This window comes from Recurvomyces mirabilis (genome assembly GCF_035927965.1).
Source record: "Recurvomyces mirabilis strain CCFEE 5264 chromosome Unknown scaffold_9, whole genome shotgun sequence".
In the NCBI taxonomy this organism is placed as follows: Eukaryota; Fungi; Ascomycota; class Dothideomycetes; order Mycosphaerellales; family Teratosphaeriaceae; genus Recurvomyces; species Recurvomyces mirabilis.
In genome coordinates this window covers 660,605-682,198 of record NW_027041943.1, presented here as the reverse complement: position 1 = coordinate 682,198, position 21,594 = coordinate 660,605, and the positions used below count along the sequence as shown (strand labels likewise).

Genomic DNA, 21,594 nt, shown 5'->3' with positions numbered 1-21,594 from the left:
CGCACTTCAAGGTAGATGTCAATATATACTGTACTACTTGCGTTGAGCTCGACTTTTAAATTCCTCCTAGGCTGGCGTGCTCCCCTACAGTAGTGAGCGAAAGCTCTTATCTTGACGATCCAAGCCCAGAAACTCCATGACCTGTCCGAGATGGTCGAACCCCTGGTTAATGATTATCGTCAGCATAAGAGTGGCGACAGCGAACCCAGCACGACAGCAAGGAGAGACATCCACTCACCCAAAACCCTTCCTTCCCTCCCTCCGAATTCGTACAAACAAACCACGGCAGCCCAAACGCCCCCGCCTCAAACGCCGCCTCCGTATTCCCCTTCAACCCCTCTTTCGCCTCCTTCCCCCCCGCCAACCTCACCAATTCCGCTCCCTCCTCCGCCCCCAAAGCATCCTCCAACGCTTCCCCCCAAACCCCAACATCCTTGATCGTCTTCCCCTCGACCCAGAAAGCCTTCCACAGAGCATCTAGACACCGATCCAATTTCTCCTGGTCGTGCTGCACATTCCAGATCGCGCGCATAGGGTTGAGTGTTGATTGGGGGAAAGGGGAGGGTCCGGATTCAGAGATGGGGATGTTGAATTTGTGGGCCCAGCGGAGGCGTTCGGTTCCTATCCAGCGGTCTTTGTTTTTGATGTTTATGGGGGCCGTGTTGGCGCAGGCTTGCATGAGGCCGCCGAGGAAGATGGGGATGGTTTGGATTTCGACGGATTTGAAGGCCGGGTTGTTCTGGCGAGCAGGAGTTAGCGTCGTGTGCTTTCCTTATTGGTCTTGAGGGTGTAGAGGGTGAGAAGTGGCCGGAGAGCTGATGACAGATGTGTTGGGGCGAATGCCAGCACCGAGGACTTTTTTTTTCGCCACCCAGTTCGCCCTTTCGGAACCTGAAGCAACGGCACTGAAATTGTTGATGGGTCGAGCACTATGGACCCGAAGAGTTCCAGGTCTAAATTTTTTTGGAAAGAGTCGAAGGAGTTGAGAGAAGGAGGCAAGAAACATACCTTCAACATCCACCAAGCCATATAAGCAAACGGACTGACAATATCCACATACAGCACAATCTTCGGTCGTGCCATTGCAGCGTCGAATGTGTTTCAAGTTCCGGTTGATGCGATGCGTTGGCGGGCTTATGTACCTTATGTACAGGTACTGCACGGAGACAATCCCAAAGCCTGGGGAGAAAGAGGCGAGTAGTCGTTTTCCCGGTGAGACAGTAGTGTGTCTGACATCAGACGGAGGTGGAGGAGGTGGTTGCACCAACTGAGTTTTGTTTGGTTGGATGCCGAGGTACGAGATAAAGTCAAAAACAGCCGTTGGGATGTACGAAAGTTACACAGAACAGCATAAGAGCGCACATTGTCTGTTCCTGGATGAATGTGTGTTCAAGGCTGCGTATGCACATTGAATGTACACAGTAGGTAGTAGAGGAACAAGCTATACGTACAGCACCCGCGCCATCAGCCAGCCTTACACCTTTCCCTTGCCCTTGACGGCAGCCCCCTTCCGCCTCTCCCAAACCATAACAAAACTCTCCCTCGTCCCCAACAACTCCTCCTCCACGCGCCGGACGAACAAATCCTGCATCTCCCACCACTGCCTCCCCTCCCCCCCACTCCCCTTCCCCTTCCCCGTCCCCATCCCATCCCCTACGCCTCCCTCCCTCACCTGCACCTTCCACACCCGCTTCTCAGCCTCCCCCTCCACGCTATCATCCCTCACCTTCACGCCCTCATAGGTAATATTCGCCACCAGCTCATATATGATAGGCTCACCGCCTGGGTGGTGTGACGGGTCCGGCTGGACAAAAGGCGATAGATCCAACGCCCGGGGGTTGAACGTCACGATCGTCGGATTCCGTTGAGCCTGCGCGAGGAATTTGTTGGCTTGGAAACGCTTGATGTGCATGATTAGGTACGGGGGGAGGGGGTGGAGGAGGCGGTAGCGGAGTCTCTTGTCTAGTTTTTCTTGCGTCGTGGTGCCGTTGTATTTCTGTAGGATGGTGGTGAGGGGGATTTGGGGGATGATATTTTTCTCCGTGTCGTCTTGGAAGAGTGGGGCGGGGGGGAGGTCGAGGGTGAGGATTGTGTAGGGGGTTGTTTGGGTCTTGATTGAGCTGGTGTTGTCGTCGAAGCGCATTTGGCCGGAAGCTGAGGTGCCGGATGCTGTGATGGGTTGGGATTCCAGGCGCAGGGTGCCCTGGAAGATTTTCTGGATGAGGGAGGAGTGGGGTTTGGTTTTGTGGCCGCCGAGGGTGAGGTGCAGGTTGTTGAGGAACCAGCTGAGGAAGTCGACGGGGTCGCCTTGGGAGGTGAGGGTGAATTTCTTGTTACTCCGTAAGCTGATCTCTTGCAGGAGTTCGTGGGGGCTGACGTGGTTTTTGAAGGCTTGCGGGTTCCAGAGTTTGCGGATCAGGGTGCTGAGGCGTTGGGGGAGTTGGGGTGCGGTGGAGAGGTCTTCGCGCATGAAGAAGTTGCGGAGGGGCGGGATGTGGGCGAGTGCTTGCACGACGACGTTGAAGTAGTCGTTTGCTTTGATGTTGTTCAGGCCGACGAATCCGGGGGTGTATTTCCGTCCCAGCAGGTCCCAGCTGGGCTCTTTCCGCCTGTCCAACGACTTGACTTCTTCCGCGGAGAATGTCGGGTCGACGACGAACTTGATGTCGTCCAGGCTCTGGCTCTGCACCTCGTAACTCTCCGGCAGCACGTACACCTTCTTCGTCTCCATATTCACGTAGACATGGTGTCCCACTTCCAGCGCATGAAAGTAGGCTGGGGTCTTGGCTCCCCGACCAGCGAAGTATTTGCCGCATACTAAGCAAGCGTAGACGTTGATGTTGGAGAGGGTGACGGAACAGAGCTTTTCAAAGTCAAAGTCCATATTCTTGCGCGAGATGGTGTCGAGGTAGAGATCCGAGTAGCGCGCATCGGGTCCTGCGTTGCGTGCTCGTTTGGCTGGCCGAGTCTCATCTTCATCTTTCTCGTCATCATCATCATCATCATCATCTACCTCCTCGACCATACTATGATGTCCGTTTTCGTGCCCGTTGGTCGCGACTCGCACTTCTTCTGCTGGTGCTGGAGGGGGAGGAGGCAGGTCTTTGTCCGCCATATCTTGTATTCTTGCCTTCTTCGACGCCGGCGATCCCGATGACACGTCCAATGCCTCTTCTGCTGCTCGTTTCGCCATGATGACAGCGATTATAATAGTTGAATGGCTTGAATACTACAGTCTACAGAGCTACAGGTGCGAGACGCGAGTCATGTTGCTCACAACCGTCGCAAATACTATAATACTGTAATGAGCCTCATTCGTCATCGTGCATTTTTGACAGATTCGCACTTGCCGCCAGCCGCCTTCGTCACCAGCGAGACTCGGAAGCGTGAGCTGATCTGATCTGATCTGATCTGATCTGATCTACTTCTCTACCACCACACATGACAATAATCACCCACTTCCTGCAGCCAACATGCCCCTCACCAAACACAACCCCAGCAACTCCCACAGCGCCCGATCCTCCCCCAGCCGCAACTCCGCCTCCGGCTCCGGCTTCCACCCCTTCGGCGGCCGCGTGAGCCGACGCTTCGGCGACCAGCTCTCCCCCGACGACGCCTACCTCTCCTACTACGACGTCCGCCTGACGCGCGAAGACGTCGACATGATCCGCACCGACTGGCTGACCGACAACGGCATCGCCTTCTGGGAGGAATACCTCGAGCGGGAGAAACTCGGCGACTACCCCAAAGCCAACATCGTGCTGCTGCGGCCCAGTATGGCCTTCATGCTGCTCCAGACCCAAGACCCACTCTCGCTCAAGTCCGCCCTGCCGGATTTCGGCAAGACCACGCATGTTTTCCTGCCGGTGAACGATTGTCGGAGGGCGGATATAGCGGAGGGAGGCAGCCATTGGTCGCTTTTACTCGTCAGCACGATCGATGGGGTGGCTTTCCACTACGATAGCATGCACGGCCACAACATCCAAGAAGCCAAGCTCGTCGCCTACCGCATCTCGCAATTACTGGGGAAACCACTCAAATTCATCCACCTTGAAGACACGCCGCAGCAGGAAAACGGGATGGATTGCGGCGTCTATGTCTGCTTACTCATGCAACATCTCCTCATCTCACGATTACTCAGAGCGCACGCGCAGGATAAGGTTAGTATGAGTATGCGGGGTAAAGAGGTCGATGCGAGGGGGGGAAGGAGGGAAATGTTGAGGATTATTGAGGCGAGGAGGGCGGAGGGGGAGAGGAGGCGGAGTCGGAGTCATAGTCCTTTTGTCGGTGGTGGTGGTGATCATAAGAGTCGGAGTCCGCCGAGGATTGGGGAGGAGCAGAGTCCGATGCCTGAGAAGGAGGCGTGAAGGGGGGGGGGGCCCTTGCGGTGATGGGTTGGTTTTTAGCGTGGGCGTTGTTATGGGATGATGGGATGATGGCTGGTTTTGACGAATGGGATGCCGGTTTCACAGCGCATGGTGTGTTGAGGGCCTTTGCTTTCGTAATCGAGCGAGCATGGCTCGGGATGAATTCTGTCAGAGATACGCTTCGGCATGATGACGAGGATTCGCATGCTTCTTTCATGTGCTCCCGGGTTAGCATTGTGGTCGAAGCGGTTTCACACTGAGGTCGATTGAGGGGAGAGAACCGGTGAAATGTGCAAGCATTCTTCCTGGTCAGTACACAAGTAAGTGAGTGAATGAGTGAATGGACCCACTCCTCGTTGACGTCCCGCCTTGTTCACGTGAAATCATGCATTTCCTCTGGTGCGTTACTTATTCACCATCTTGCCTGCGAACTCGCCACAATCCCTTCAATCCATTTTCACTTGACCTATCGACCGGACATATACCATACAAAGGAAACAAAACAATACATCTACACGACCCAGAGACAAGCTCTCTCCGTAGCCCGCCTCCTCCCAGGGCCGCCACTTCACTATCGAACATGAAAGACCGAACAGTCAACAGTAAGCAAAGGCATTCTCTTCCTCAATTCCGATATCTACCCCGCGGCCACTGCTTTTGGCAAGGAAGGCACTAAGATGGCTATGGCTATCCGAGTCAAGAAGCCGCGGGAGAAAGGAGGGTAGGTGGTATTCGGTCTTGGAGTCGTTGTTCGAGAAAGTCGGGGGGGAGCGAGGGAGTGGAGATGCCTGTGAAGATCAGAGGGGGGGGGGGTTTTGATGGAGTTGGTAATTTTAGGGAGAATGGCGCGAGCGTTGAGAGTGCTGGGGATGGTAGTGGGAGGGAGAGGGAGGTGGTAGCGAGGGAATGGATGAGGATCGATCTTGCGATGGGCGGGATCCTGTGGTAGCGGGCGAAGAGGGGACTCGGAAAGGGCTGGCAGCAGTCGACTCGGTCGCTGAACAAAGGCATCTGGATGTGTGGCGTACCGAGGGGTCATGCTGAGCACCAAGACTGGTTGACCGTGGCATGAGGTTGAGTCTTGCGGACTCGATTCAGCCCCTGGAGGGGATGGGCTGTGGTTGAAGTCTAAGCTGCTGCCAGGTTGGTAACGCACCGTCTCCAGGCATTCAACTCACGATTCGACTCGACGCTATCTCACTCCTTCTCGGAGCCAAGCGTCACCTGTGACCGTTACTTCCTTTTTCGATTATTCCCATCGAGCAGACCAACGAGAGCCGTGCAAAGGCCCGACAGCATGAAATGCCGTCCATTGACTTACAGCTCTATCTCACTCATACACTGTACGACGATATCCGAGCACACACACCCATCACAGTCGATGCGTAAGCCGAGTCGATCCCCCTCCTCAATCAAACCCAGCGAAATCCTCCTTCTCCGCACCAGCCTCCACCCCATTCGTTTTCACACCCTCCCCTCCCAGCCCATCCACCTCACCCGCAGGTGCCGAGACTTTCCTAGGCACCTCAAACAACACCAACGCATTCTTCCCCTCGTGCATCCGACTCCACCTCCCCAATCTATGTTCCTTGCCCACGGCCGCGGCAACCAGTACACCCTCCTTGGCCCTCTCGCCCCGATCGATAATCGCTAAATCCGAGATCACGCCGACAATCGGTTTCTTGCCCGCTGGCAACTGTGCCTGCGACTGCGGCTGCGACAGTATCTGGCTCTCAAGCAAAATAGCCTGCTGCATTTCCTGCGACAGCTGCGCGCCAGGCGACTCCGCCGTGGTGGGTGTATTCGGCACGGTAGGGACATCCTGCTCATTATTGTCACTGTGCCTACCCAGCGGACCCAGAGCTTCGATCCGCCGTTTATCCTCCGTTATTTGCCACGCGCGAACCACGCCGTCCCAGCTCCCGGTGACCAAGACATTACTAAACGGTATGGCTCGTAAGGCCGTGATCCATCGCGGTTGGGGTTCGCCTTGGACTTGACTGGCGTCTGGATTCTCTTCCGCGGAGAGGAGAGTGGCGGACAAGGGTGGGTCGAGGCCGTGCGCGAGCGGGTAGGTGAAGACGGCTTTTTTCTTGTGGATGCTCCAGAGGGAGAGGGAGCCATTGTCTGAGCCTGTGACGAAGGTGTCGTCGTCGAGACAGGCGACGCGGTCCATGGAGCCTTCGTTGTAAGCTTTGTTCTCAGCGGACTCGATGCCGTTGGGTTGTGCTGCGTTGGCCGAGCGATCATGCTTGTTTCGTCCCCCCGGTGCACCACCGCCGCGGAAAACGAGTTGGGATTCCTCGACTACTTTCCAATGTCGCGCCGTGCGATCCCGGGCGCCGACGGTCACGCATTTCTCCTGTGCCAGGGCGCTGACGTCGACGACTTCGTCTTGGTGGCCGAAGAGGGTCTCGACATAGGCGAGTTCGTCGAGCGACCAGATCTTGACGGTGCGGTCGCGACTGGCGCTGAAGAGTTGGTTGGTGCCGCGGCGGAAGGCTAGGCTTGTGACGGCGTCGCGGTGTTGGGTGAAGGCTTTGAGGGGCTTGAGGGTCGCTGCGTCCCATATTAATAGCCTTTTGTCCATCCCACCGGTCGCAACGAACTTTCCATCATCTGACGCCGCGATGCACAAGATGGCATTGCTGTGGTGGAGGAAGTCCCGATCGTTCTTTCCTTTCCTGTTGCCTCGCGTGTACTTCACCCTCTTCGGCTTGCTCCGCTGTCGTCCGATTTGCTTTCCATTAACAGCAGGCATCTGGTGATCAGGCAGCTCCCACTTGCTAATCGCCATGTCCTTGTCCACTGTGTAGATATACCGACCCTGCATGGCGACGCTCGTCATGCTATTGCCATCCGTCCTAGCCACCTTCTGCTCAGCCCGACCCCAATCCAGATCGTTCGCCATCCACCTATACAACTTTCCTTTACTCTCTGCCGTATCCTCCTTCAATCGATCTCCCATGCGCTGTGCCAGATTCTCCCTGTCCACATCCGCCGCATCGAAGCCAGCATCGTCGAGCACTTCTCGTTGTGTGTTTAGTAGATACTGCTCGGCCAGTCGTATCCGCTTGGCCGCCGGATCTTCATTCTGGTACTGCTCATCCTCATCCTCATCCTCGGAGGCCTCGAAGAATCCATCGTTGCGTTCTCGTCCCGCCTCATCATCTGAGCCTTCGCTGCCTGAGATGGACTCATCCCGCTCTTCCCTCCGCTTGGGAGGTGCTGTACTCTTCCCAGCATGCTTCTCCGCCACCTGCGACCGCTTCCGCTTCCTCTGCGACGCCGGCAGAGTGAAAAAGGACGACATGGACGGCGATGTCTTCTATCTCGTGATCTGCCATTAACTTTTCGTGAAGCTTTCGAAATTCTAGCCTGCATAAATCTATGCACAGATCAAGCACAATTTCAGCCACAATTGACGTCAAAGTGCAGATCGAAGGTCAGGTAAGCTTCGACCAAGTAGTAGTGTGGATGGGTAAAGTTGCATGTGAAGGCAAAGCAGATGACAGAGTCGTCGTGTCGTGTCGTGCAAGCTGCTCGCCGCCATGTCAATCTTCTACAGCTTCTTCGCCGACCACGACGATGGGCCCGACGATGATGATTTGGGAAGAGTGTACGGGACGGGCAACCCGCGCGACACCACCATCCAGATCATCATCTCCCTCGCCTTCGGCATAGCGGCTTTCCTGGCCTTCTGCTTCCTGCGCACGAGATGGCCCGGCTTGTATGCGGCGAGGAAGAAGCACAAGAACGAGGCGACCACCTTGCCTGAGCTTCCCGACACCTTCTTCGGATGGATGGTGCCGCTATGGAGGATCACAGAGCAGCAGGTCTTGGCTTCGGCAGGTCTGGATGCCTATGTCTTCCTGTCCTTCTTCAAGATGGCCATCAAGTTCCTGGCTGTCACTCTGTTCTTCTCCCTGGTCGTCATCAAGCCTGTGCATGATACCTATCCGGACGAGAAGCTACCCAATGGCACGGATTATCGAAGTAACCACACGCATCACAATCAGAGTGCCATGTTCCATCTGCGGAGGTCAATCAATCTGCTAGAGAACAAGCACAGCAATCATACCCGAAGCTCGTGGGAGGACCTCGAGACGGACTACCTGTGGATGTACGTCGTCTTCGCCTACCTCTTCTCCGCCATTGCCATCTGGCTGGTCATATCCGAGACGAGGCGAATCATCGAGATCAGACAAGAGTACCTGGGCACACAGACAACCGTCACTGATCGGACGATGAGGCTGTCCGGTATCCCACCCGACTTGCAAGACGAGGAGAAGCTGGAGGACTTTATTGAGTCCCTGGATATTGGTAAGGTGGAGAGCGTGACCCTATGTCGGCAGTGGAAAGAGCTTGACCGTGCCATGGACGAGCGTATGAACACTTTACGAAGGCTGGAAGAAGCATATACAATACACTTTGGTGTGCGCACGATAGAGAGAAATCTCGAAACACTACCAATAGTCCAGCCGCCACCACCACCGGGGCCGACCATCTCATCAGTACCGGACGAAGACGACGAGGAGAGCGCGAACCTGCTCGGTGCGAACGGACAACCTCACATCGCACCATACGACCGTGTCCGACCTACGACGACCATCCGCTTCGGACGCTTCAAACTCCACAGCAAGCGCGTAGACGCAATAGACTACTACACCGAACAGCTCCGCCAGATAGACGACCGCGTGCGCCGCCTCCGCGGAAAAGAGTTCGCCCCCACCGCCCTCGCCTTCGTAACAATGGACTCGGTCGCAGCCTGCCAAATGGCCATCCAAGCCGTCCTGGACCCCTCCCCGCTCCAACTAATCGCCAACCAAAGCCCTTCGCCCTCCGACCTAATCTGGCCCAACACCTATCTCTCCCGCCGCTCCCGCATGATCTGCCAATGGTCCATCACGATCCTCATCGTCTTCCTCACCATCTTCTGGACCGCCATCTTCGTCCCCATCGCCGGACTTCTAGGCGTCGACACAATCGGTCGCATCTTCCCGCAAGTCGGCGAGTTCCTCAACGCGCACGAGAATATCCGCTCCCTCGTCAATACTCAGCTCCCCACCCTCTTCGCCACGATCTTGACGGTCATCGTGCCGTATCTGTACTACTACCTCTCCTGGTACCAAGGCATGATCGCCCAAGGCGACATCGAGCTCTCCGCCATCTCCAAGAACTTCTTCTACACCTTCTTCAACTTCTTCGTCATCTTCACCATCCTGGGAACAGCGTCGAATTTCTACAAGTTCTTCAAGCAGTTTGATGATTTGACCAGGGATTTGAGGAAGATTGCCTACACGCTTGCCGAGTCGCTGCAGAAATTGCTGAATTTCTATGTCAATTTCATTATCTTGCAAGGTGTCGGGCTCTTTCCGTTCCGTCTGCTGGAGATTGGCAGTGTGATTATGTACCCCATCTTCCTCATGGGCGCCAAGACACCACGAGGTAAATATCCCCCTCCTTCACCTCCTCCCACCACAAATCCTTGGACCACACCGCTAACAAATCCATCTAGACTACGCCGAACTCGTCCAACCCCCAATGTTCAGCTACGGCTTCTACCTCCCCACCTCCCTCCTCATCTTCATAATCTGCACCGTCTACTCCGTCCTCCGCTCCTCCTGGATGATCCTCTTAGCGGGCCTCCTCTACTTCCTCCTCGGCCACTTCGTCTACAAGTACCAGCTCCTCTACGCCATGGACCACCAGCAACAATCCACCGGTCGGGCCTGGGGAATGATTTGCGACCGCATCTTCGTCGGCCTCGTCTTCTTCCAGCTCACGACTGCGGGACAATTAATCCTCAAAAACGAAGTCGGGAGGAGTTTGGCCCTGGTTCCGCTGGTCGTGGCCACGATTTGGATTTCGGTCGTCTACGGACGGACGTACAAACCTTTGATGAAGTTCATCGCGTTGAGGAGTGTGGAGAGGGGACAACGATACAGACATAACATCACCTCTTCCCCGCCCCTGCAGGAGACGGACGGGAGCACGGTGGGCAGTAATAATAATGAGTTTGTGCTTGACCGCAACGTCTGGGCCGATGCGGATGGGGCGGCGGGGAGGTCGAGGAGGGAGGCGAGGAAGAGGTTTGGACCGGGTGCTGCGGCTGATGAAGCCGATGAGCATGGGTTGAGATATGTGAATCCGAGTTTGGTGGCGCCGTTGGAGGGGGTGTGGATTAAGGATCCGAGTCTTTTGCTGGAGCAAGAGGAGGGGGTGGATGGGAATGGAGATGCAAATGGGACGGCTGAGGAGAGTGTTTGATTTTCATCTTTTCGGTTTCGATGCGATGGGTGTATAGTTCTTGCATGACGATACCCTAGCTTGCGAGCGTTTTGTGCATAGCGTGGGGAAAAGTACTAGCATAGCATAACGTAAGGAAGTATTGACAAGAGGTTCTGCTGGCCATCTGAGGCGGTTCCTGCGGTACGATCTAGATATGGGTGGGCACTATTGTGCTGATGCACCAAGTCCTCCAGCAGACTCATACCTGCGCTTGCTTCGAAACCCCTCGTGCCCGCGATGTGTCACACGTGCCAATCGAGCTAGCTCACGCCTGCATATCACAGAAGCCGCTGATCTGGAGCAGATGGCACAGAGAGCAAAGATATCAAGGACTTGTACCTGGACAGTGGGCTCATGGGGCTGTGAGAGAGGGAGGACGTTGAAGGTTACGGAAATAAGGCCTGGCATCTTTGTACATACAAACTTTGACCTGGAGTGGATCTGACGTCGCCGCTCATTATACCCCGCCATATGAACAAAGCAGAGCACACGATTAACATCGGACGGCAGGAAATCTAGACCCCAATGGCGCGAGGCAAGTAGAAATAAATGTGAGGTAAGGACTCCATCAACCACCATTTCGTCCCATTGTTACCTCCCGCATCTCTTACGCCGCACCTGCCAGCACGAATCCACAAAACACGGCACCATCACCCCATTACACACACTTGCTCTCCCCTAACGGTCACCCGTCAAAATGGGCGCCGAAGAGATCCCTAAGAAGATGAAGGCCGTCCAGGTCGTCGAATACAAAAAACCCTACGAGATCCGCGAAGTCGACGTCCCCTCGGATCTAGGTCCGCACGACCTCCTGGTGAAAGTCGCCGTCGCGTCAAACTGCCACACGGATTCCATGGTCCAACAAGGCGTCTTCGGTACACCACTCCCGCAGACAGGCTCGCATGAAGGCTCCGGGACCGTCGTAGCGGTCGGTGGGGAAGGGGCGGAGAAGCTCGGCTTCAAGGTCGGCGATAGAGTCATGGTTGGGATCCCACTTCATCCTTGTGGCAGTTGTGGCGATTGTAAGGGGCCGGAGGACCAGAGCCAGTATTGTACGAATGTCGAGGGGATGGTGGGCGTGCATATCAATGGATGCTTTGCGGATTATGTCAAAGCCGACAGTCGGACGACTACCCCGTTGCCGAACGAGGTTAGTTTCCTGTCAGCGGCGCCTTTGGCTTGTGCTGGGAGGACGGTGTGGAGGGCTGTTTTGCAGGCGGAGCTGAAGAAGGGCCAGTGGCTTGCTATTGTTGGGTCAGGTGGTGGGTTGGGACATCTGGGTGTGCAGTTTGCGAAGGCGCAGGGGTTGAATGTAATTGGGATTGATGCGAGGGATGAGGGCTTGGCGCTTAGTAAGAAGCACGGCGCCGACCACGTCGTGGATGCGAGAAAGGGCAAGGAGGAGGCGGCGAAAGCGATACAGGATATCACTGGTGGCGAGGGCGCGTACGCCACGGTCAATCTCTCGGATGCTCCGACGGCTGCGGCCCTCGCATGCGCAGTGACAAGAATGCACGGTACGGTCATCCAGATTGCTCAGCCGGATGAGATCAGCGTGCCTTTTCCTGAAATCATCTTCCGGGATATCAGAATCAAGGGCAGCCTGATCTGCTCGAATGAGGAGAGCAAGTCGATGATGAAAGCCATTGCTGAGCATGGTGTAACTGCGAAGACGGTGCCGTTTAAGGGTCTCGATAAGATCTTCGACTTGGTGGAGGAGGTGCATGGCGGTAAGATCTCTGGTAAGGCGGTCATCATTGTGGATGAGAAGCAGATCGAGGACGAAAAGAAGTTGGGTGCGAAGTTCTAGAGAAGCTTAGCTCGGAGAGTGTCCAGATCAACTTGGTGGTCGTGAAGCATGTCCATGACGGAGAGAGCAAAAGCCCGCAGTGGAGATTTTGGCATATCATGCCTGGTATGTCTGCTGTTTGTACATATGTCGATCAGAACGCCATGCTTCAACCTTTACCCGTGCCACGCAAGTACATCCCCAAGACTCCATCAGAATGCTGAGTACTCTCAAAACAAATTCTTATTCTTCTTCAGCTTGAACGCCCGCTGGTCCTTCATCCATCGTCTGTAGTCCTTGACGCTCGCGATCTTCTCGCCGTAGTAATCGGGTATCGGATTCTGCGGGCTCGACGACGACGGATCCGCACGTTTCTGCCTGATGCGGTCATAGAACGATTTCTCCTTCTGTCACTCTGTCAGTATGTCCGTCTCGCTCATCTTCCGACCCGGGATGGATGCACATACCAATTGGAAAGCCTTGCTCCAGCCCCGCCGCGACACCCACATCCCGAACGCACCGCTTCCAAAACTTGGTCCGCAAAGCCAGCCCCCTCCTGCCACAGCCAATGTGCTCAGGCCCAGCACGAACACTGGGTCCATGCCTGTGAGCTGTGCGCCCCATGTGTCGATGTCGGCGGAAGCCAGCATTGGACCTGCGACACTGACTGTCGCTGCTGCTGTTGCTATCGAGGCCGCCAAGTTGACATATCTCCTCTTCTTCCGCAGGTCGAAGAAGCGGTTCCAGGTAAGCACATCTGTTGGAGGTTCGGCTGTCGTTGATGCTTTTCGGACGGTCACGGCTCGGATGGTTGTATTGTGGGGAGGTCGGCGGCAAGTGATCGTACGCCTGGTAGTTTGTTGGACTGTGTTGGGTTCTCGTAATGGCACAGCTGAGCTGAACGCTGCCTTGGTCGCATTTGGTGATGGCAGTAGGGACCTGGTTGATCTAATCATAGGACGCAGTGGTACTGCTCGTGGGCAAAGTGAAGCGGCCATGATCTAGTTGTTGTGGTGGTATTGATAGGAGCTTCTAGCTACGGTACATGTGAACGAGAACGCGGAGGTGGAGGTGAACAGACGCTCGGACCATATAGAAACTCATATGAATATCCTTACAGGAGAGGCATGTTTGGTACTTCTTCTTGTACAAAGCAACAAGCTCTCGGCGTCGGTATCAAGTCTTATCAATAACATACACTACATTGTACAATATAGCTAGCTACATATGCATCGACTCCCCAATTCACACATCTTGCCTACTATTAGATGATGTAACATCCATTGACGCTCGAACGCAAGAACCCATTCTGCCTTGCTCCCACACATGCAGGAACTCTACGAACAAGCACTCCACTCCTAGTCGAAGTCCATCGCCTTATCCTGCAACTGCACGCCCGCGCTCGCCGGGTGCAGCTCCTCCGCCGCCTTGGCCGAGTCAACAGGCGACTGGGTATAACTCCCACTATCAACGCTATCCCTCTTACCCATAATCAGACTTTGTCTTGCGAGACCTCCTGTTCCTTTCCGCGGCGGGTAGCGACCTTTGCTATCCCGTTTCGCGGCAAAGGCATCGGTTGTCCCTGCGACGGGAGAGGAAGCACGCTCTTCGCCGTTGTCGGGGTTGTGGATCTTGTACTTTGAGATTGGGGGAGGGACTTTGGTGGCTTCGGTGCTGAAGGTCGGGGCTGTGGGAGTCAGAGCGCCGGAGTCGATGCTACCGCTGTAGTAGTGGCTCGGTGCCATGAAATCTCCTGGTCCGTTCATGGAAGCGGAGAGAGCGGGAGGTATGGATTGGCGTTTTGATGCTTCAGTCGCGCTGCGCTGGCGGCTCGCAGATTCGGCGGGCGTTTGCTCGGTCGGCTCATCGTCAGCTGGCGGTGGCTGATGGAGGGAGCCGTTCGTATGATGCGCGTCGTCCTTCCTCGGTGGTGTTGGCGGTGATGTGGACGAGGACAGGCGGCTCTGAGGTGGGCTTTGTGGCACACTGAGACTGTCGCGTTGACTTGAGGACACTGATGTGGTGGGTGACATGACGCCTTTAGTGGAAGGACTTGCAATATTCGCGGTAGATATCGGGAATCGTGTGTCTGGACCTCGACTCCTGTCCCTGCGATGTCCAGCTCCATCAGATACGGAAGTCCTTGCGCCTGGTCCAGGACTTGGCTGGCGCATCCTACTGCTGCCAGCCTGGGCCTGCTGAGCTGCCGCAATGGCGCGCTGTCGCTCCTCCATGTGCTCTCTCCTCCTAGATTCGTCTGTGCTGACAGCTCGTGTTTGCCTCGTGGCTCCGGAGTTTGTGTGTGTCAGACTGGACTGTCGCTTAAGTTCACCAAAGATGGCATCCTTATGCGCGAATAGGTCGCGTACAAGCCGGATGTTGTACTTTTCGGTCATGCTGAGTCCTGATTCCTGCTTGGGCCTTAGGATGCAAGGAGCTAGCACGGTAGCCAGATTCTGCACAAATGCATCATCTGCGCTCGTAAGCTCAAGCAGTCGCGCGAAATGCGTGATCAGTGCGTCAAGCGTAGCAATGTTGGCTAGTCGAAGCTGTCCGAGTGTGGATTGAATGACCTGTATGCGAGCTCCTTCAGAAGCGGATTGAGCTGTGGTAGCGTAGATGGTTTTGACGATCTCATAGACATGGGCGCTGACAAGGCTGTCAGGCAATTCGAGCAAGTAGAGCTTCAGAACAGCGGCGACAATGGGCACCTCGTACTTGTCCAGAAGCGATGGCTGGATGGCCTTTCCAGTATTGATCTGACTCCGGAGATGATGCGTGGCTGCTAATGGGACGTCCACCACCCAGATACTTCTTCGCGCTTCATCTCCTTCCAGATCAGGGTAGTGGGAGTCCAGGAAAGTCAAGATGGTCGTCACAATCAGTGGTACACGTTTACGATCACTTCTTGCACGGGCCTCAATATCTACACCAAAAGTCTGCTCGTCCACCTGATTGTAATAATTCTCATATGTGACAACTTTTGGTGTATAGCTTCCAGTGCGATAGTTCTCCAGAAGGTAGCGTAGATCGCCAAGTGGCTGGACCGTCTCTTGGAACAACATCATCTTATCGACAGTGCTCTGCAGACTTGGAATGACGTTGCTGACTGCGCCACTGAAGTCCAAGATAACGCTCTTGATTGCTTTCAGCCTGTCTAGTTCGCAGCGTTCCATGAACTTCAGATGATCAATCATAGCCTCTTCTAGATTGCAGCGCAGGCCATCAAGCTTGCGCACAGCAACCTTATAGCGCTCGTCTGCATCGCGGGCTTCTCTTCGTAGCTTCTCGCCTGGTGTTTCATTTGGGTGAGCATTGTTCAATGGATTCCAGCCTCCAAGGTATTCGCTGACACGGTCGCCGATCACAGGGCTTCCTGGGACAGACCCCTCTGCTGAAGAGGCCAGGGTTGTTGTCCTGCCGATCAGCTTCGGCCGCTTCTCGGGAATACCAGTCAGCTGAAACGCCTTCGGCCGCCATTGGTAATTCATCCTGCTGCTGTTCGCAAAGCTGCTTCCCATATTTCCGATCAGCCTCAAGAACCCATTATTAATGAGATCCTGCCCGATCCGCTCGGCATAGGCCACAGAACTACCGCCCATGTGCTGTTGTATGTATTCTGTTATTTCTGCGCCGCTCGTTACGTTCTGGTACGTGCCAAGGATTGGTACCTTCGTCTCGCCCAGTCTGATGTTGTTGAGAGCATGCGTCAAAATCTTCTTCACCTGCTCTGGCTGATAGGTCTCATCACCAAGCTCGACTGGCTCAGGCTCCTCTTCTGCTTCGTTCACATTGATACTAGGCACGCTTGTCGGTGTAAGCTTAGGCGATCCCACAGTAGTCGCTGCTGACGAGCCTGGGTCCTGGAATGCCAGCTTCTCCTCCTCGTCCAGATCCTCAACTCGACGGCACTTATTGTAGTATGCGCTCCGGTATTGTCTAACGGTCTCCGCCTGCCTGTCGTAGGTCTTGATCCGGCCTTGCAAATCAGCCTGGCTGTTCTGTATGCGCGCGGCGTGCTGATCGCACCACCTCCCAAAAGGATTCACCACCAATTCCCGAATATTAGAGCCAATCTTCCTGTGATTACGCGACGCCTCGCCCATCTCTGTGCGCACGCCCTCGTAAGCTTTCTTTACACTAGCACCGTCGTCTCGTTGAAACCCGCCGTCGATCCTGTTAGTAGCTGCCTCGATATCTCCCAGCTTCTGGCCATAGACATCCTCGGCATCAGCGCGCATGCGCGAGACTGTGAGGATCTGCTCATTCTCTTGCACACCCTGCTGCAGCTTGCCGAAGAGTACGCCGAGTCCTGCTCAGGGTCAGTAGGGTGGCAGGAGATCATGCGTGGTAGTAGCATACCAGCAGCATAGTCGGCAGACCAGAAAGAACTGGAAAAGGAACTCATGGCGGGTGTGCCAGTATCGCTTTGTTTGTTGCGTTATCTGCTGTCAGGCGTATGTTTATGGTCGTCCTGATATTCTTGTTCGCAGGCTCGAACCAATGTTGCACATGCGCTATCCCGTGATGGAAGCCAAATCTTGACCCAGGCGCATGCGATAGCTCGTGATCGTCGTGAGGTCGTCACTCGTACGCGAAGCAGTACGCAGATGACAGTGGCCTTAAAGCTGGGAGATGGGAGAGATCAGGGGAGTCGAGTTAACTTGCGGCTGTAGCGTTCGACAACTTTGGTCGGCAAGCTGGCAAGCGCCCTGAAACAGCACCCTGCATCATCGCGGCTCTGCCCGCTCAATGGTGCCAAGCCCAATGTTTGTCAGGAACGCGTGAATAGGTCGCGTCCCACGGTCTTTCAGTGGCAACCTCAGACTACACCTCAGGTCCTGGACCCATCACTTCAATCGAGATACCATCGTCCTGTGAGCATGGCATATCCTGACACACCTGTCTGTTCCAGCTAGAGTTTCGCAGCAAAAATGGCATCACAAAGCCTCGATCTGCTGGACGCCGAGCCGTCCCAAGAATCCCAAGGCATCGAGATACCGAACGTGCAGAAGAAACTTGAGCAACACAAGCTTCGTGTCAGTGCCTGATTCAACATCGGGCACATCAATGACTACCTCAATACTGACCATCGAGGACAGCTCAAGCAACGCCGAAAGCAACGAAACGAGGCTATCGCCCAAGGCCATCGGGCACGTGTGGATAAGCTGAAGGCTGATTACGAGAGTGCAAGCACCAGACATGCAGAAGCCATGTACGTCTTCGCATACTTCGCCCAATGTACTCCAAATAAAGTGCTAATTGTATGCTGGCAGACGAGCGATTCGGTGCCCACAGGCCAACCACCTGCTGGATCTTGTTCGTCGAAAGCGGCAACTGGTCACAGAGCTTGAGAGCTGCCTCGCGCGGTTGCAAATCGCATTCTCAGCAACTGCAGATAAGATTAAATTAGCCATTGATGCACGCCTGGCCGCTTTGTCTGAGTAGCTCTAGGTGGAGGGCAGACGCCACCTCCTGCACCAATTGCGGATCAGCTGTTTGTTGGGCGACAGCCGCCGGCGAGGGTATCTATGGAACGACGATTCTGCGAATGATTGAAGGGAAATGCATGTCCTTTGACAAAGTTTGTCAACCAGGGATGATTTTCATGCATACTCTAAGCAGTGCATTTTGCCACGGACTCATCTGATCATACATTCCATCTTCCCCTTCTTGCGTATTCTACGCTGCAGTCTGCTGCCACTGACCATTACCCACGCCATCGCCGTGCCACGAACCTGTCGTCCAAGGCATGTCGGTATGCATAAAGGCATCTACTGATAGAAGTGAGCCCAGGCAAGGTAACAGTACTACGTCAACGGTGGAAATGCATACCAACAGGCGACATACCAGGCCCGCCTTGATTCACCGGCGCAGGTCTGTGAAACATCGCAACCAGCCTGCGACCCACATTCGGCTCAAGCTCTGTTCCATCGCGCGCGATCTTGACTTCACGGTTGGCATTCCAAGGGTTCCGCAGACCTCTGGTGCGGAAGAACGGCAACCTTGCTGTCGACACCCATTCGATGCCGAATTGACGGCCCCAGTGCTGTCCGCTACTAACGTCGTTCCCCTCCCTCACCGGCGAGTCCTCCTCGACATCAGAAATGTCTGCCTCCCAGAAGATCGTACCGCGAGCAGAATCGTCAATGATCCGGCCCTTGGGCGCGAACTCGGTGGCTGGAGTCGAGATCGACCGTGGCGTGCCAGTCGTCTTCGCTTCGTCTGTCTCTATTGAAGAGCCCAAATTGACCGGCTCACCGGAAATTGGTGATGACATCCGAGCGTAACCAAAGTATTCGCCAGACTTGTTTGCTGAGAAGATCAGGTAGACGTTCTCTGCTTCGCCATAAGCACGACTCAGGCCAGTCTCGTTGTGCGACTGTGTCGCCCAGGTGCCATTTCGTACACTTGCCTCCAGGTCCTGCACCGTCAGGCTCTTGATGATGAAGTACTTCTCAGGGACCTTCGTGGTGTCAACGGATGGAGAAATGGCAGATTCGTCCGTGGCCACCCCTAAGCCATCAGCGAGTTGTGGGGTGCCTACGATTACGGGGCTCTCTGGAGTGGCTGATAGCATGACTCCTGAGGGTGTTAAAGGTTTCTCGCTCGAGGGGCTAGGGCTCGATGTCTCATCGACACTTTTGGCCAGAGCCAGGATTGTGGTCGAACCCCTGCGCAGGCGACAGACCAATCGCACACCGTGGAAGCGAGAGTCGTGAAACCTGTTCATCGCGGCTGCGCAAGCTGCTTCGCTTGTGTAGTTCACAAAAGCACAATTGCTCTTCGAGATCAAGAACAAGCTTTCGATGTCCTTTGTTGCATCTCTCGAGAAATGATCCTTGAGGTCGGTGACGTTCGCGGCTGGTGGTAGGTTGCCGACCCAGAGTGCATGGCCAGACTGCTTCGGCTTGCGCGGTGGGCCCCTAGGGAACGAAGGCACTGGAGCGGGCTCTGTGACTCGGCGAGCAAATTGACCTGATGTATTGTCAGTAAGATATGCCATACATTACATGGCACATCTACCTTACGTACCATAGTCGTGGCCAGCTCCGTTCATAGCATAGCCAGGTGGGCCAAAGTGGCTGTTGACTGGCGAGTACTGTGGAACACTCATGCCAAAGGCGAATGTGTCCATGCGTGGATACTGCGGCTGGGCCCTTTGTCCATTCTGGCGCGGCATTTGAGACTGCGGGGCAAAGAACTGCTGAGGCTGGATATGCTGAACCCCATGCTCGCGAGCTGGACCTCGCTGCCCTCCATGTTGTGCAGAATGCTGCATCTGGAACACTGAAGCAGGTGAGAAGACATCCTGGCGGTCGTTATCGTACATGCTTCGAGGTGGCAAGGCATTGTTGAGGCTTAACAGATCGAAGGAATGATCGCCATACTGCGGGTTGCCTCTAGCGTGCTGTGGGTGTTGCAACAAGTAGTCAAGTTGTGCGTGGAATGGCCTTTGAATCATTAGTTACCTGGTTGTCAGCGTTGAGCATTGCTACGTACATAGATTGCTGGGAGCTCTGCATGTTGCCCTTTGGCATGTCCTGTAGGTGTGGTACAGAATGAATTGATGCGACGTCGCTCATGGTTGCGGTCTGCGTGTGTGCCGGTCTTTTCGAATGTGGTCACATACTCACCAGCCTTTCAATCGATGTCCAGATGAAGTCGCGTGACAGAGCAACAGATGGATTGAGAGACGAAAAGAGATGTGGATGGCTGCAGTGGACACCTGCTTTTAGCTTATTTTGCCATGCTTAGAACCTTGTAGACAACTGCTTTGGTCGTGAAATGCCGATGAAGTCGATGTCGTTTATGATCGAGCGGTATCGACGACCCCTATCAAGATCTGAAGGTTCCCGGGCTCCTCGGTAAGCTTCCTTAGGCCTATTAGCATCTGGATGGTCTTTCACGAGACATTGGAGCAGTCTGGGAAGCGCGGTCTCCTAGTCGAAAGTTGCCAGATCAAGGTTCTCCAGACGCACTTAGGCCAGCCGAGCCAGCCGAGCGTGTCTCTAAGCCAGATATGATTGATGCCGTAATGATCGGCAGATGTTACTTGTCGCCGGCACCGTGACGTCATTAACCTAGATCGGAAAGCAACGTCCCTAGATATTAACAGTCGTGGCGCCTCAAAAACTTGGGACTTAGATCCGTCGCCGAGACGGGTCCGCATTCTGCTAATGGTCTGACAGGCATGTATTCATGTTCACACGCCATTACGAGCATTCGATTCTGGTGATATTGCTCGGTTGTCAGTCGTGAAGGTGCTCTCGCCACGAGACACCCTCACAGCAAGCACACTGGAGCGTAGAATTTGATACGGATTTCCCTTGCTGACACTGGGCGGTATAGCATGATCTAGTTCCATGCTGCAGTAGTTATCAACTGGCTGTCAATATGATGCCAACAAAAGCCACAGACCATATGGATATGCGGCAGCTCATCGCATGATCGCGATCGATGTCATCGATTCGACGATAACGCGTCGAGTATTGTCAGCACAGCAGAGTTGTTGGTCAAGGGCTGGAAGGCTAAGATGTCACCTCGGACCCATGTCCGAGTCTTGCAGCGCTGCCATGTGCGTTCCGGTCCCCCTCACAGTACAGCATTTCGTCTTTGGAAGGCAACTTGCTGCCCGGTTTCCCGGAGGCCCTCAGGGCTACGTTCCTACTTCATATCGTCCCGGTGCTTTTTATATGTAATCGTATAAGGGTGACCTGGACATGGACTCCTCTGGTATGCCAGGCATGCCTTACAATACAGCAGCGGCAGGTGATGATAGTAATGCTTGGAAGTCTGCTGCAATTGGTCGAAGCATCGGTGTGCTTGCATCATGCCGTGTAATCTTTGAGGGCTCATCGTAAATGCTCATGGATATGTATCGGAGACAACGCCGTCACCGCGGCGGACATGCGAGCCGTGTCTCAGAAGGCGTCGACCATGCGGCTGCTGGATTTGAGAGCCAGCACTGCTCTCCACGAGATGTTTGGGCCTAAGCTCAAAACACCAGGAGAACGAGAACTTATGCAACAACGTGCTGGAGTGTTTCATCGATGGCGAGAGTAGAGCAAGTAGTCCAAGGGCCAAATGTAAGGAGTGAGGTTGATCAGTCATTGGGACGATAAGGGAACGGAAGAGACGGCTGAA

General features: G+C 54.8%; 10 protein-coding genes across 10 annotated transcripts; 4 read left to right on the top strand and 6 right to left on the bottom strand.

The window, feature by feature from the left end:
• Positions 1-84: 84 nt before the first annotated feature.
• On the bottom strand, positions 85-1,083 carry LTS14_004291 (uncharacterized protein; the record flags this gene model as incomplete). The annotated part of the gene is made up of 3 exons (XM_064836993.1): positions 85-162; positions 239-739; positions 1,009-1,083. The coding sequence occupies 3 exons, from the start codon at positions 1,081-1,083 to the stop codon at positions 85-87; spliced, it is 654 nt and encodes a 217-aa protein (XP_064695626.1).
• Positions 1,084-1,474: 391 nt separating this feature from the next.
• On the bottom strand, positions 1,475-3,193 carry ubp10 (Ubiquitin carboxyl-terminal hydrolase 10; the record flags this gene model as incomplete). Its single annotated transcript, XM_064836992.1, has 1 exon — positions 1,475-3,193. One exon carries the CDS (start codon positions 3,191-3,193, stop codon positions 1,475-1,477), a length of 1,719 nt encoding a protein of 572 aa, XP_064695625.1.
• Positions 3,194-3,473: 280 nt separating this feature from the next.
• On the top strand, positions 3,474-4,367 carry LTS14_004289 (uncharacterized protein; the record flags this gene model as incomplete). Its single annotated transcript, XM_064836991.1, has 1 exon — positions 3,474-4,367. One exon carries the CDS (start codon positions 3,474-3,476, stop codon positions 4,365-4,367), a length of 894 nt encoding a protein of 297 aa, XP_064695624.1.
• A 1,408-nt stretch (positions 4,368-5,775) lies between these two features.
• Positions 5,776-7,680, bottom strand: RRP9 (pre-rRNA processing protein; the record flags this gene model as incomplete). The annotated part of the gene is made up of 1 exon (XM_064836990.1): positions 5,776-7,680. One exon carries the CDS (start codon positions 7,678-7,680, stop codon positions 5,776-5,778), a length of 1,905 nt encoding a protein of 634 aa, XP_064695623.1.
• Positions 7,681-7,918: 238 nt separating this feature from the next.
• LTS14_004287 (uncharacterized protein) lies at positions 7,919-10,637 on the top strand (the record flags this gene model as incomplete). Its single annotated transcript, XM_064836989.1, has 2 exons — positions 7,919-9,815; positions 9,886-10,637. The coding sequence occupies 2 exons, from the start codon at positions 7,919-7,921 to the stop codon at positions 10,635-10,637; spliced, it is 2,649 nt and encodes an 882-aa protein (XP_064695622.1).
• Positions 10,638-11,355: 718 nt separating this feature from the next.
• LTS14_004286 (uncharacterized protein) lies at positions 11,356-12,468 on the top strand (the record flags this gene model as incomplete). Its single annotated transcript, XM_064836988.1, has 1 exon — positions 11,356-12,468. The coding sequence occupies one exon, from the start codon at positions 11,356-11,358 to the stop codon at positions 12,466-12,468; it is 1,113 nt and encodes a 370-aa protein (XP_064695621.1).
• A 209-nt stretch (positions 12,469-12,677) lies between these two features.
• PAM17 (TIM23 complex component) lies at positions 12,678-13,097 on the bottom strand (the record flags this gene model as incomplete). Its single annotated transcript, XM_064836987.1, has 2 exons — positions 12,678-12,854; positions 12,915-13,097. 2 exons carry the CDS (start codon positions 13,095-13,097, stop codon positions 12,678-12,680), a joined length of 360 nt encoding a protein of 119 aa, XP_064695620.1.
• Positions 13,098-13,805: 708 nt separating this feature from the next.
• On the bottom strand, positions 13,806-16,855 carry rga8 (Rho-GTPase-activating protein 8; the record flags this gene model as incomplete). The annotated part of the gene is made up of 2 exons (XM_064836986.1): positions 13,806-16,759; positions 16,810-16,855. 2 exons carry the CDS (start codon positions 16,853-16,855, stop codon positions 13,806-13,808), a joined length of 3,000 nt encoding a protein of 999 aa, XP_064695619.1.
• Positions 16,856-17,381: 526 nt separating this feature from the next.
• LTS14_004283 (uncharacterized protein) lies at positions 17,382-17,801 on the top strand (the record flags this gene model as incomplete). The annotated part of the gene is made up of 2 exons (XM_064836985.1): positions 17,382-17,486; positions 17,550-17,801. 2 exons carry the CDS (start codon positions 17,382-17,384, stop codon positions 17,799-17,801), a joined length of 357 nt encoding a protein of 118 aa, XP_064695618.1.
• A 461-nt stretch (positions 17,802-18,262) lies between these two features.
• LTS14_004282 (uncharacterized protein) lies at positions 18,263-19,780 on the bottom strand (the record flags this gene model as incomplete). Its single annotated transcript, XM_064836984.1, has 2 exons — positions 18,263-19,425; positions 19,483-19,780. The coding sequence occupies 2 exons, from the start codon at positions 19,778-19,780 to the stop codon at positions 18,263-18,265; spliced, it is 1,461 nt and encodes a 486-aa protein (XP_064695617.1).
• Between the last annotated feature and the right edge of the window lie 1,814 nt (positions 19,781-21,594).